The sequence below is a fragment of the Desmodus rotundus genome, chromosome 2 (assembly GCF_022682495.2).
Source record: "Desmodus rotundus isolate HL8 chromosome 2, HLdesRot8A.1, whole genome shotgun sequence".
Classification (NCBI taxonomy): Eukaryota; Metazoa; Chordata; class Mammalia; order Chiroptera; family Phyllostomidae; genus Desmodus; species Desmodus rotundus.
The window spans coordinates 98747982-98760721 of record NC_071388.1 but is presented as its reverse complement, the minus strand read 5'-3'; the positions used below and the strand labels follow the sequence as shown (position 1 = coordinate 98760721).

General features: G+C 37.2%; 1 protein-coding gene across 5 annotated transcripts in view; it reads left to right on the top strand.

Moving 5' to 3' along the window:
- Positions 1–12740, top strand: part of POLQ (DNA polymerase theta) — a 143580-nt gene that overhangs the window by 24072 nt on the left and 106768 nt on the right. For 4 of the 5 annotated variants that reach the window (XM_045185961.2, XM_024578062.3, XM_053918417.1 and 1 more), the window contains 4 exons: positions 2086–2298; positions 7513–7655; positions 8693–8897; positions 9427–9569. In XM_045185961.2, the coding sequence (XP_045041896.2) occupies positions 2086–2298; positions 7513–7655; positions 8693–8897; positions 9427–9569 (704 nt within the window). Of the gene's footprint in view, positions 1–1190; positions 1324–2085; positions 2299–7512; positions 7656–8692; positions 8898–9426; positions 9570–12740 lie in introns of those variants that run through there. The other variant, XM_045185963.2, reaches the window with a different exon arrangement.

Here is a 12740-nt window from a genome sequence, read left to right as displayed (position 1 = left end):
AGGTAGGAAGGAATAGGGTAACTCTACTGTTTTGTGCAAATGCAGTTGGGTTGCATTTGCAGAGGACTGACCAGCTGCCAGTCTTTTGGTTGTACAAGAAGACATGGATAGTGAGAATACTTTTTGGGGACTTGTTTCATCGATGCTTTGTCCCTGAAGTCAGGAAATACCTTGCCAGTAAGGAACTGCCTTTTAAAGTTCTTTTGATATTGGACAAGGTCCTGGCCACCCAGACTCTGTTGAGTTCAACAGCGAATGCATTGAAATGGCCTACTTGCCCCCAAGCACAACCTCTGCGCTGCAGTCTGGATTAGGGTGTCATAAGGACCTATAAGGCTCATTGCACTTGGTGCTCTATGGAAGAGATTGTCAACATTATGGAAGTAGGATTCCGTTAGACCATCATGAGAGTCTGGAAGGATCACACCATTGAAGAGGCCATTGTTACAGAAAAAGCCATGAAAGCCATCAAACTTGAAACAATAATTTTCTGCTGAAGAAAACTGTTTCCAGATGTTGTGCAGGGCTCCACAGGATTTATGACAGAGCCAATCAAAGAGACTACAAAAGGGATTGTGAATATGACGAAAAAGGTGTATGTGTGGAGAGGGGTGAAGGGTTTCAAGACACGGGTCTTGAAGAAGAAAATTCGGTGGAGATGAGTGCTCCGAACACTGCCAGAAGATGAAGGAGACAAAAAAGCAGTGCCAGAAAACAAACTGATATTAGAAAACCTGGCAGAAGGGCTCCTATTATTCAAGACTGCTTTTGGCTCCTTTTACAGCAGGGGCCCTTCCATGAGGTGGGCACTGAAACTAAAGCAAACACTGGGAAAAGGATTGGTCCTATACAGGAACATTTTTAGAGAAATGAAAAAGCAAAAAAGTCAGACAGAAATTACAATGTATTTCTGTGAAGTTACGCTGAGTGTGCCTGCCTGTTCTGCCTCCCCTTTCACCTCCTCCACTGCTTCCGCCTCCTCTGTGACCCCTGACACAAGACCAGCGCTTCCTCCTTTTCCTCCTCCTCATCCTACTCAGAAACTTTCATGATGATCCACTCCCACGTAGTGACTAGTAAATAATCATTGTGCTGTACAGTTAATAAACTTATCTGTTGTGTGTGTGTCTTTGTGTGAAAATATACCCACGCTTGATCTCAGCCAAAAGGCCAAGAAGCAATTCAAGTGGAAATATACTGACTGTATGGCAGGAGCTGTGTGAGGTGTTTCGGTGTCATCATCACTGCATGAGTATTCATCACGTAAAGCATGATGAGCGAGGCTTGTATTGAAATGATAGCCTATTCTTACACAGGCATAAGGTGAGTGAAATTTAATATAAAGTTAATAATGTGTTAGTTTTCTTACTGTTGTGTAACTGCTTTCAAAAATTACTTTACAATATGCCTCTGTGTATCAGCCTATCGTCATAGGTAAGTGATTTTAAAAAAACTGTAACAGTGCTTTCAAATACTGTATTGTGAATATGACTGTTACTATATGCCATAAACATTTTATAACAATTCATTTATTAGTGTGTATGCTAGGCTGTCATGAAGCAGCCATATTAATTGTTCTAGACTGCTATCAAACAAGTGTGTTGTTGCTTCTCCATTATCCACGCATGCATTATTATACCTGTAAATAAATATGAATTTCCTTTTCACATCTTCCATTAGTGATGTCTAGTGTTAGTAATACAGATAATATCTATAGTGTTTTGTATCAATATAAGACAATATTGGTGTAAGTACTGACAGACAATTCATCTTGAAAACAGATAATGTAAGCTTATGGTATCAATATAGTACAGTACTATAAATGTGTTTCTCTTCCTTGTGATTTCCTTAATAACATTTTCTTTTCTCTAGCTTATGTTATTGTAAGAATACATTATATAATACATATAACATATATAAAATATGTGTTAATTGATTGTATTATTAGTAAGGCTTTTAGTCAACAAGAGGAATTTGGGGGGAGTCAAAAGTTATACACAGATTGTTCACTGTGTGTGGGGTCTGTGCCTGTAACCCCTATGTTGTTTAAGGACCATCTGTGTATGTTATTGTAACTTTTTTTAGGTCTTACTTTTGAGGAGAGGGATATCATCGAAAGAGCCTTCCGTCAAGGTCAGATTCGGGTCTTGGCAGCAACTTCTACTCTTTCATCTGGGGTGAATTTACCTGCACGTCGTGTAATTATTCGGACTCCTATTTTCAGTGGTCGAATTCTAGATATTCTTACATATAAGCAGATGGTTGGTCGTGCTGGTAGGAAAGGAGTGGACACAGTAGGTGAGTTTGAATTTCATTTTAATGGCATTACTGAATGAGTGTGTCATTCTACTTGAAATTTGACTAGTCCCTGACAACCCATATCTCATCATGGTGTGTTTGTTATCCAAAGCACTGAAGTCCTCCTTTTGATGTACTTAATACTTATAGTGTAAGTTCTTTTTCATATGTTGTCAACCATTGATTTTCTACTAATGTAGAATTAAGATTTTCCTTTGTATTACATACAGTAAAATGATTCAGTATTATGTTAATCAAGATGATTTATCACGTTAGCTGGCATATGATTTTTAATTTCCAGTATAGTCTACTAGTTAGTGCTAACGAAGGTAGCAATTTGCATGGGTATTAGTTCTGTTTAGCTGACTGGTCTAAGAGTTCAAACAGGGGTGCTGAGGGCAGGGAAGCACTCTCACACTGTGGGAGCAGGGACTTTACATACCACCTTCTTCCCTCTGAATTGGTTCTGGCTCTAAAAACCTTTTAAGCTTCTTACCTTGCATCAATAAGTAATGATAATGTTATCAGCAGTTCAAACAAAAGTTTTGTCTTAAGTAATGAAGAAGAGGCTTGTTTGAATTAAATATCAATAGAGCATTGTTATTATTTATAATAATATGTAGCATATAAATATATATTATTTCTAACCTCCTACATTGTTTGGGTGTGACTGAATTGTTATGAATCTTCTAATATTAAAGAAATTTTGGAGGAACATTCTCTGTTACTTATCTGTTCTCTTTAGGATGTAGTTTAGTGACTCCAACATTATACTATATGTCAAATAAATAGGCAAACAGTTCTGTGGCTATTGAAGAGAAATTCGGATATCCAGGAGAAGAAGGAAAGTTTTAATGGGAAAAGAGGTGTGATGTTCTGGGCACAAAAAGCTGGGTAGTATACTGAGGAAGTGACTTTTAGAATAACTTCACTAGTCATGTGAGGTCCCTAAATACAGATGATCCTTGTAATTTGTGGATCCTATATTTATGAATATGCTTATTTACTAAATTTATTCAAAACCCCCAAGTCAACATTTGTGAGGCCTTTGTGGACATGTGCAGAGCAGTGACAAATTTGAGTCTCTGGAAGCGACTCAAATTTCTCATTATTCTACCTTCTTGTTTTGGCTCTCATGTAGGAAACAGGCATCCTTTTCTGGGTCTATTTATTGTCACATTTTTATATTTTTGGTGATTAACTGTCTGAAGTGACCCCTAACCATAGTTCTGAAGTGCAGTTATCATATATATAGTACTACTAAGTGCAAGAAGGCTGTGATGTACCCTATAGAGAAAATAAGGGTGTTAAATAAGCTTTGTTCAGCCGTGAGATACAGTACTGTTGGCTGTGAGTTTAATGTTAATAAATCAATAACATATGTGAAATAAGGTCTCCTTAAACAGAAACACATTTAAAACAAGATTATGTTGAAAATGTCGAGCCTCGGGGCTTGGAGAAAGCCAGCCCTGTATTTCCCCAATGAGCAGTGATTTGGTATTCCCTAATTCACCGTTTGTGGTGACTATAGAACATAACTATCCCAAATAATAAGAATTGACTGTAATTTATTGGTGACTGGATGAGTTAGAATATATGTTCACTGCTGTAACAAAAGCCAACATATCAGATGCTTGAACAAGGTTGGAGTTAATTTTTTCTCATGTAACAGTACAGTTTAAGTAATTCGGGGCTGATAATAGTGACTTCAGTGTCAGGGGCCTAGTCTTCCGGTTCATTTTCCATGTTCAGTAGGATAGTTTCAATTCCATGGCACAGGATGACTACTTATCAGTCTCTGCCATAACATCTGCATTTTAGCCATCCGGAAGGGGAGATGAGGAAGAGTTTTTACACGTCCTGCCCTTTTAGGAACTTGCACATATTTCTCCTCACGTATTGGCCAGAACTTAGTCACATGGTTACATTTCCCAACTGCAAAGGATGTTGGGGAATATAATCTTTAGCTGTGTGGCCAGTACCCAAATGACACTTACGGGTTTTATTTTATTTTTTTAAATTTTTTCCCTTTTTAAATTAAGTATTGTTCAGTTACAGTTGTCATCATTTCCCCCCATTACCTTCCCCCCATCTTCCATTTACCAATGATACCTCGGACAAGTGTTTGATCTCCAAAATATATAAAGAACTCACGTGACTTCACACCAGGAACACTAACAATCCAATTAAAATATGGGCAAAGCACCTGAACAGACACTTCTCCAAGGAAGACATACAGAGGGCCTATAGACATATGAAAGGATGCTCAGCATCACTAGCCATGAGAGAGATGCAAATTAAAATCGCAATGAGATACCACTACACACCAGTCAGAATGGCCTTCATTACTTAATAATATTAAATATTTAAAAAATTGTTTAACAAATTTATTTTTCAATTACAGTTGACATTCAATATTTTTTGTGTTAGTTTCAGATGACAGCATAGTTGCAAGATAATTATATAACTTTGAAGTGGTCAAAAAGAAATTTACAGCCCTGGCTGATGTGGCTCAGTGAGTGCTGGCCTGTGAATCAAAGGGTGGCCGGTTCGATTCCCAGCCTAGGGCACATGCCTGCATTGCAGGCCAGGTCCCTAGTAGGGGGGGTGTGAGAGGCAACCACACATTAATGTTTCTCTCCTTCTCTTTTTCCCTCCTTTCCCCTTATATGCTGCTTCTAGGTAAATAGAAAGAGGGTAAAGAGCTTTTTTCTGTGTTTCTACTTACCAGTTGCATTAAAGTAAAAATAATCTTTAATATGGAGAGAGTGACATACTTTATTTTATTTTTAAGTATATTTTATTGATTATACTATTACAGTTGTCCCATTTTTTCTCCCTTTTATTCCTCTCCACCCTGCACCTTCACTCCCACCAGTATTACCCACCCCCCGCCCTTAGTTCATGTCCATGGGTCGTACATATAAGTTCTTTGGTTTTTCCATTTCCTATATTATTCTTAACCTCCCACTGTCTAGTTTGTACCTACCAATTATGCTTCTTATTCCCTGTACCATTTTCCCTTTTCTTCCCCCTTCTCCTCCAGACTGATAACCCTACATGTGATCTCCATTTCTGTGATTCTGTTCCTGTTCTAGTTTTTTTTGTTTGTTTTAGCTTCAGTTGTTGATAGTTGTGAGTTTGTTGTCATTTTACTGTTCATAGTTTACTGATCTTCGTCTTTTTCTTAGATAAGTCCCTTTAACATTTCATATAATAAGGGCTTGGTAAAGAGAACTCCTTTAACTAGACCTTAACTGGGAAGCACTTTATCTGCCCTTCCATTGTAAATGATAGCTTTGCTGGATACAGTAATCTTGGATGTAGGTCCTTGCCTTTCATGACTTTGAATACTTCTTTCCAGCCCCTTCTTGCCTGCAAGGTTTCTTTTGAGAAATCAGCTGATAGTCTTGTGGGCACTCCTTTGTAGGTAAGTCTCTCCTTTTCTCTTGCTGTTTTTAAGATTCTGTCCTTATCTTTAATGTTGGCTAATATAATTATGATGTGCCTTGGTGTGTGCTTCCTTGGGTCCAATTTCTTTGGGACTCTCTGAGCTTCCTGGACTTCCTGGAAATCTGTTTCCTTTGCCAGATTGGGGAAGTTCTCCTTCATTATTTGTTCAAGTAAGTTTTCAATTTCTTGGTCTTCCTCTTCTCCTTCTGGCACCCCTATGATTCAGATGTTGGAACATTTAAAGTTGTTCCTCAGACTTTCCGCATTTTTTTGAATTCGTGTTTCTTCATTCTGTTCCAGTTGGATGTTTATTTCTTCCTTTTGTTCCAAATCATTGATTTGAGTCTCAGTTTCCTTCCTTCACTATTGATTCACTGTATATTTTCCTTTATTTTACTTTGTAAAACCTTCATTTCTTCCTTCATTTTGCAACCAAATTCAGTCATTTCTGTGAGCATCCTGATTACCAGTGTTTTGAACTTTGCGTCAGATAGGCTGTCTATGTCCTCATCACTTAGTTCTTTCTTTGGAGTTTTGATCTGTTTTTTCATTTGGGCCATATTTCTTTGTCTTGGTACACGTGTTATGTACACCTGTTATGTTGTGAGGGGCGGAGGCTTAGGTATTCCCCAGGGCAGGTCAACCCTCTTTGCTGTGTTGTGGCGCTTTCTATTGGGGTGGAGCCAGAGTGCGAACAATGCCACTTGCTCGGCTCTCACCGCACTCTCTGTCACTTCCCTTATGTCCCACAAGCAGATTGTGCCCTTGCAGGTGCTGATTCCAAGGTGGGTGGATTTGTGTACATTCTAGGGTCCTGTGGGCCTCTCTTCTGTGAGATGGGGAGTTTCTCCTGCTATTGAAACCCCCATTGGTTTTTACAGCCAGAATTTTTGAGTCTTTAGTTTCCCTGGCTCAAACTCTGAGTTGTGCAGTCTATCTCGCTCTGCAGTTGTTCCTCTTGGTTCACCTGCATGCAAATATGGGACCACCAGCTGCCGTCTCATCCACCTGGTCCTCCAGCCGTGCCTTGCCATGGTTCCTCTCTGCCCTGGCTGCTGGTCTCCGCCTCTCCTACCAGTCTGGGTGAATATTTTTTCTTTAACTCCTTGCTTGTTGGAGTTCCACACAATTCAATTTTCTGGCAGTTCTGGTTGTTTTTTGTTTTTAAATTTGTTGTTTTCCTTCTTTTGGATGTGCAAGGAGGCAAAGTGCATCTACCTATGCCTCCATCTTGGCCAGAAGTCAGAAAGTGACATATTTTAGTGTGGCATACATATTCTGATTTCCTTCAATTCAAAATGTAGAAAATAAAAACATTAGAGTCCTGGCTGGTGTGGCTCAGTTGGTTGGAGTGTCATCCTGTAAACCAAAAGGTCACAGGTTTACCCGGTCAGGGGACATTCCTTGGTTGCGAGTTCAGTCCCTGCATTGGGTATGTCCAAGAATGGCACCCCGAGAGAAACATTGATTGGTTGCCTCTCCTATGTGCCTGACTAGGGACCAATCAGTGTTTCTCTCACATCAATGTTTCTTTCCCTCTCTCTCTCCCTCTCTTCCCCCCTCTCCACAATCAATAAGCATGTCCTCGTGTGAGGATAAAAAAAAAAGACACAAAGAAAAACATTAGCAATAATTCAATGATCATAACATCACTATCTTCTATTATTTCCTTGAAGTAAAGTAAGCCAATTAAGTTCTTTTTAGCCAGTATCTTATGGAAATGTGCTGGGATTTTGCAAACATAATTTTTTTTGGTTATAGGTGAGAGTATCTTGATTTGTAAGAACTCTGAGAAATCAAAAGGCATAGCTTTACTTCAGGGATCTCTAAAACCTGTTCGCAGCTGTCTTCGAAGACGAGAAGGAGAAGAAGTAACTGCAAGCATGATAAGAGCTATTCTGGAGGTAAGAGTGTTCACTAAGTTACCACTGGCTCTTTTTACCTATAACCTAATGGTAGAACTTTAGTATGTGAAAAAGCTTGTGTTTCTTTATGAGGTTATTTACAGCCTTCCCAAGTCTGAATCGTTCCTATTTTATATAGTTATTTCTTGGAATTTTCATCAATGAGAAAATATTACATCTACTTTTTAGGAAAACTTTTCATGTTGTCAGTAGATGTTGTGTACATTTATAATGAATGATGATGGAAGAGTAAACAGTCTCTACATTAAGATGGTGAGAATATTTTAAGAGAACAAAATTACTTCATTTCTACCCTGGTTGGTGTGCTCAGTGGATTGAGCACCAGCCTGAGAACCAAAGGGTTGCTGGTTCGAGTCCCAGTAAGGGCACATGCCTAGGTTGTGGGCCAGGTCCCCACTAGGGGGTGTGTGAGAGGCGACCACACACTGATGTTTCTCTCCTTCTCTTTCTCTTTCCCTTCCCGTCTCTCTAAAACTAAATTAAAAAAAAATCTTAAAAAAATTACTTCATTTCTTTTACATCACTAGGGCCTATATGTGTTAGAGCCATGGCTGGTGTGGCTCAGTGGGTTGAGCAGCAGCCTGCAAACCAAAAGGTCTCTGGTTTGATTCTCAGTCAGGGCACATGCATGGGTTGTGGGCTAGGTCCCAACCTAGGAACCAATCGATGTTTCTCTCATACATCATAGTTTCTTTCCCTCTCTTTCTACATCCCTTCCCTTCTCTCTAAAAAATAATTAAAAAAAAAAGTTACCGAAAAGCCCTGGTCAGTATGGCTTAATTGGTTGGGCTTTGTCCTGTGCACTGAAAGGTTGCTGGTTTGATTTCTGGTCAGGGCACATGCCTAGGTGGTGGGTTCAGTCCCTGGTTGGGGCATGTACGAGAGGCAACCAATCGATGTTTCTCCCTTACATCGATGTTTCTCTCTCTTTTTCTCCCTCCTTTTCCCTCTCTCTAAAAATAAATAAATAAAATCGTCACAAAAATTACAGAAAAATTTAAAACCTTTTTTATCAGATAATAGTTGGTGGAGTGGCAAGTACATCACAAGATATGCAGACTTATGCTTCTTGCACATTTTTGGCTACAAGTATGAAAGAAGGGAAGCAGGGAATTCAGAAAAATCAAGATCCTGTTCAACTTGGAGCAATTGAGGGCTGTGTAATGTGGCTGCTAGAAAATGAATTCATCCAGACTACTGAAGCTAGTGATGGAACAGAAGGTAACTATGACTTTCTTAGTTGCAATTCACTCACTTTTTCATCTTATTGGTTTAGAATGTGTGTGACTGATTAGTGAAAGGAAAGTGGGCCCTGATGGGGTAGCTCAGTTGGTTTGAGCATCGCCATGATACGCCAAGGTTGTGGCTCCAGCTTCAGTCAGGGCACGTACAAGAAGCAACCAATGAATGCATAAATAAGTGGAACAACAAATTGATATTTCTCTATCTCTTCCCTTCACTCTCTCTCTCAAATCAATAAAGAAAAAGAAAGGAAATTGGCTTTTCAAGCAGTATAAAAGGAAACATTTTTCTAGGAGTGTATCAACTCTTATTCAGTAAGTCAGTGTTGTGTTCAGCAACATCAGATAATTAGTACAGAGCCCACTTGTAAATAACCCATGGTTTGGGCAAGATTCTGATTGTAAAATTTATCAGAGCCTAAAAGACTAATTACAGAATACAGAAGACAGTGTGTTGTTTTATTTTCAACATCTGATCCTTTATTTCCCCATCCCCACCCCCAAACCAGGAAAGGTGTATCATCCAACACATCTTGGTTCGGCAACTCTTTCTTCCTCACTTTCTCCAACTGATACTTTAGATATTTTTGCTGATCTCCAAAGAGCAATGAAGGGCTTTGTTTTAGAGAATGATCTGCATATTGTCTATCTGGTAAGTTCTGTTTTCTTCACTGTCATATTGGTGAAAATGGGGGGAAAATATATAGAATCTTGAACATCAAAGCTACTCTAAGGGGACATATTGCATTGTGGGTATGGTTTACACAAGAAAGCAATGGTAAACTCTAATCAGCAGACTCATAGTCAAAAGAAAAGGCCTTGACCCTAGCTCAAAATATTGTGAAGTTAATATACATTTATGTTTTAACTTAAGTAAAACATTTATAGTTAAACTATTTTATGTTTTGAATATTTAAAACAGTCATGTAATTCAGGAATAAGAGCTGTATCAAAAGGAATACTCAGTGAAGTCTGACATCCATCTCTACCCCCTGCATGCCATTTCCACTCCCTTCCTAGATAACTGTTTTCACTGATGTTTGGTGTATCCTTCTGTTTCATTTTATGCAAATGCTTATATATATTGTTACTTTACCTTCTTCCTTATACAGAGGATAGCACATATTACATACATTATATACATTATTTTGTATTTTTCTCTTAACAGTATATCTTGAAAATCACTTATGTTCATGGACATTTTTTATTTATCTATGTTTTTATACCTGCATAACTCCATTGTGTGTGTGGATTTACCATTGTTTATTTAATCATTTCTCTGTAGTTGGACTTTTGGGTGGTTTCCAATATTTTGTTATGGTAAGTGATGCTGTAGTTAAAATACTTTGGTGAATATGTTGTTTAGTTTTGATGGAAATACATCTTTAGGAAAGACTCCCAAAGGTGCAATTGGTAGGTAAAGTGTAAAGGCATATGTGATTTTGGTTTTTCAAATTGCTTTCTATAGGGCTTGTATCATTTTCCAATTTTACCTGTGCTATATGAGAGTGGTTATTTTTTTTATAACCTCATGAATAGAGTATATTTTAAGGTTTTGTATTTTGAGTGTTTTTATTTTATATTTTTATTATAAGTAAATTTGAATATTTTTCCATATGTTTAAGGGCATTATGCTTTATTTTCTATGAATTATCTATGACTTCTGCTCATTTTCTTTTCTTTTTTTTTTTTTTTTTGGTCCTTTCCTTAAGTTTTAAAGGTTCTTTTATATATTAGAGAGAGTAGTATTTTGTGGTATAAATTAAAAGTATATTTCTCCTAGTTTTTCTCTTGGCTTTTGACTTTGTTTATTGTGTGTTTTGCATAGCATTTAGAAAAATGTAGTTGAATTTATGAACTTTTGAATCAGAAATGTTTTTCTTACTCTTTTTTTTTCATAATGTCTGTCAGTGGTTACAGCTTCATTTATTAAGGTTCATTTATACACAATGATTAAACATTTTTTTACAGGTTTTATCTTTTACCTTTTCCTCCAACTTTTATCTTATATAATATTTGCTTTTGTATTTGGATATCTCTCTACTTTTCATTTGTTGTTGGGTATATTTTTGTTTCATTTGTTGATCTGACAACAAAACTCTTTTACCAATTTGTCCACTAGTACCTCTGTTTTAATTAAAAGCATTTATTGTATGTTTTATCTAGTAGAGCTAGTTTACTTCATTGCTGTCCTTTTTCAGTGCTTATAGGTATTCTTATTTGCTTACCTTTAAACATACTACCACTTAAAATTAATTTAGTATTTTCACATTTATGCATTAACACAGAGGAGAACTGACTGGCATTTTTTTTTTTAAAGTTGATTGGTCTTACTAATAAAAACAGATGTTTCTCTACTTTAAGTCTGTTTTTGGACTTTCAAGAGCGTACTGAAAATTTTCAAGAGAATTTGATCATTAAAAAAATAGCTTTGTTGCAATGCAATTCACATGGCATGCCATTTAGGATGTAAAAGTCATGATATTTAGCATATTCAGAGTTGTGCAATTATCACCAATATCTAATTTCAGAACATTTTTCATCACCACAGAAAGAAACCTGTACCCGTTAGCAATCGCTCCTCATTTTCCTCCAGCCTCCTCATCCTCCCCTGGTCCTGAGCAACCACTAATGCACTAGCGTGCTTTGTGTTTCTGTAGTTTCCTATTCTGAGAATTTTTTTTCCATTTTTTAAATTTTATTGTTGTTTGAGTATAGTAGTCTGCCTTTTCCCCCCACCTCTCCCCCTGACCCCAGCCATCCCCACCTCCCCCCCATTTCCACCCCCCCTTGGTTTTGTCCCAGTGTCCTTTATAGTTGTTCCTGAAAACCCTTCCTCCTTTTCCCCCATCATCCCCTGCCATCTAATATGTGGCTTTTATGATTGGTTTCTTTCACTTAGCATGTTTTCAAAGTTCATTCATGTTATAGCATATATCAATTCTTAAGTCCTTTATATTGCAGAATAATATTCCATTGTGTGGATATACTACATCTTTATCCATTTATCAACTGATGGACATTTGGAATTGTTTTCACTTTTTGGCTATTGTGAATAATGCTTTTGTGAACATTCACCATGCCTTTGGTTGCTGTAGCTTGATAGTAAGTTTTGAAATCAGGAAATGTGAGCCCTCTAACTTTAAAAAAGTTTATTTTTTGAAAAATTTTTTGACTATTGTGAGTGCCTTGTACTTCCTTACAAATTTTAGGATCAGTTTGTCAGTTTCTGCAAGGAAGTCAGCTGGATTTTGATAGGGATTGTGTTGAATCTGTAGGTCAGTTTGGGGAATATTGGCATCTTAATATTAAGTCTTCCAGTTCATATACATGTACATTTAATTAGGTCTTTTTAAAATTTCTTTCAACAATTTTTATAGTTTTTCAGAGTACAAATATTGTGTTTCTTTTGTTAAACTTATTCTTAAGCATGTTATTCTTTTGGATGGTAGTAATGATACAATTAAATGGAATTGTTATATTAATTTCATTTTCAGATTGTTTATTAAAGTACATAGAAAAATATTTTTTTGTATATTGATCTTGTATCCTGCAACCTATTAAACACATTTATTAATTTTAATACTATTTTGGTGGATTTCTTAGGATGTTCTATAAATAGACAAGATCATGCCATTTGCAAATAGAGATGATTTTGCTTCTTCCTCTCCAATCTGATGTCTTTTATTTCTTTTTCTTGCCTAATTGACCTGGTTAGAATCTGCAATAAAATGTGGAATAGCAAGAGTGAGAGCAGACATCTGTGTCTTGTTCAATCTTTTACCATCAAGTAGGAGGTTAGCTGTGGTCTTTTTGCAGATGG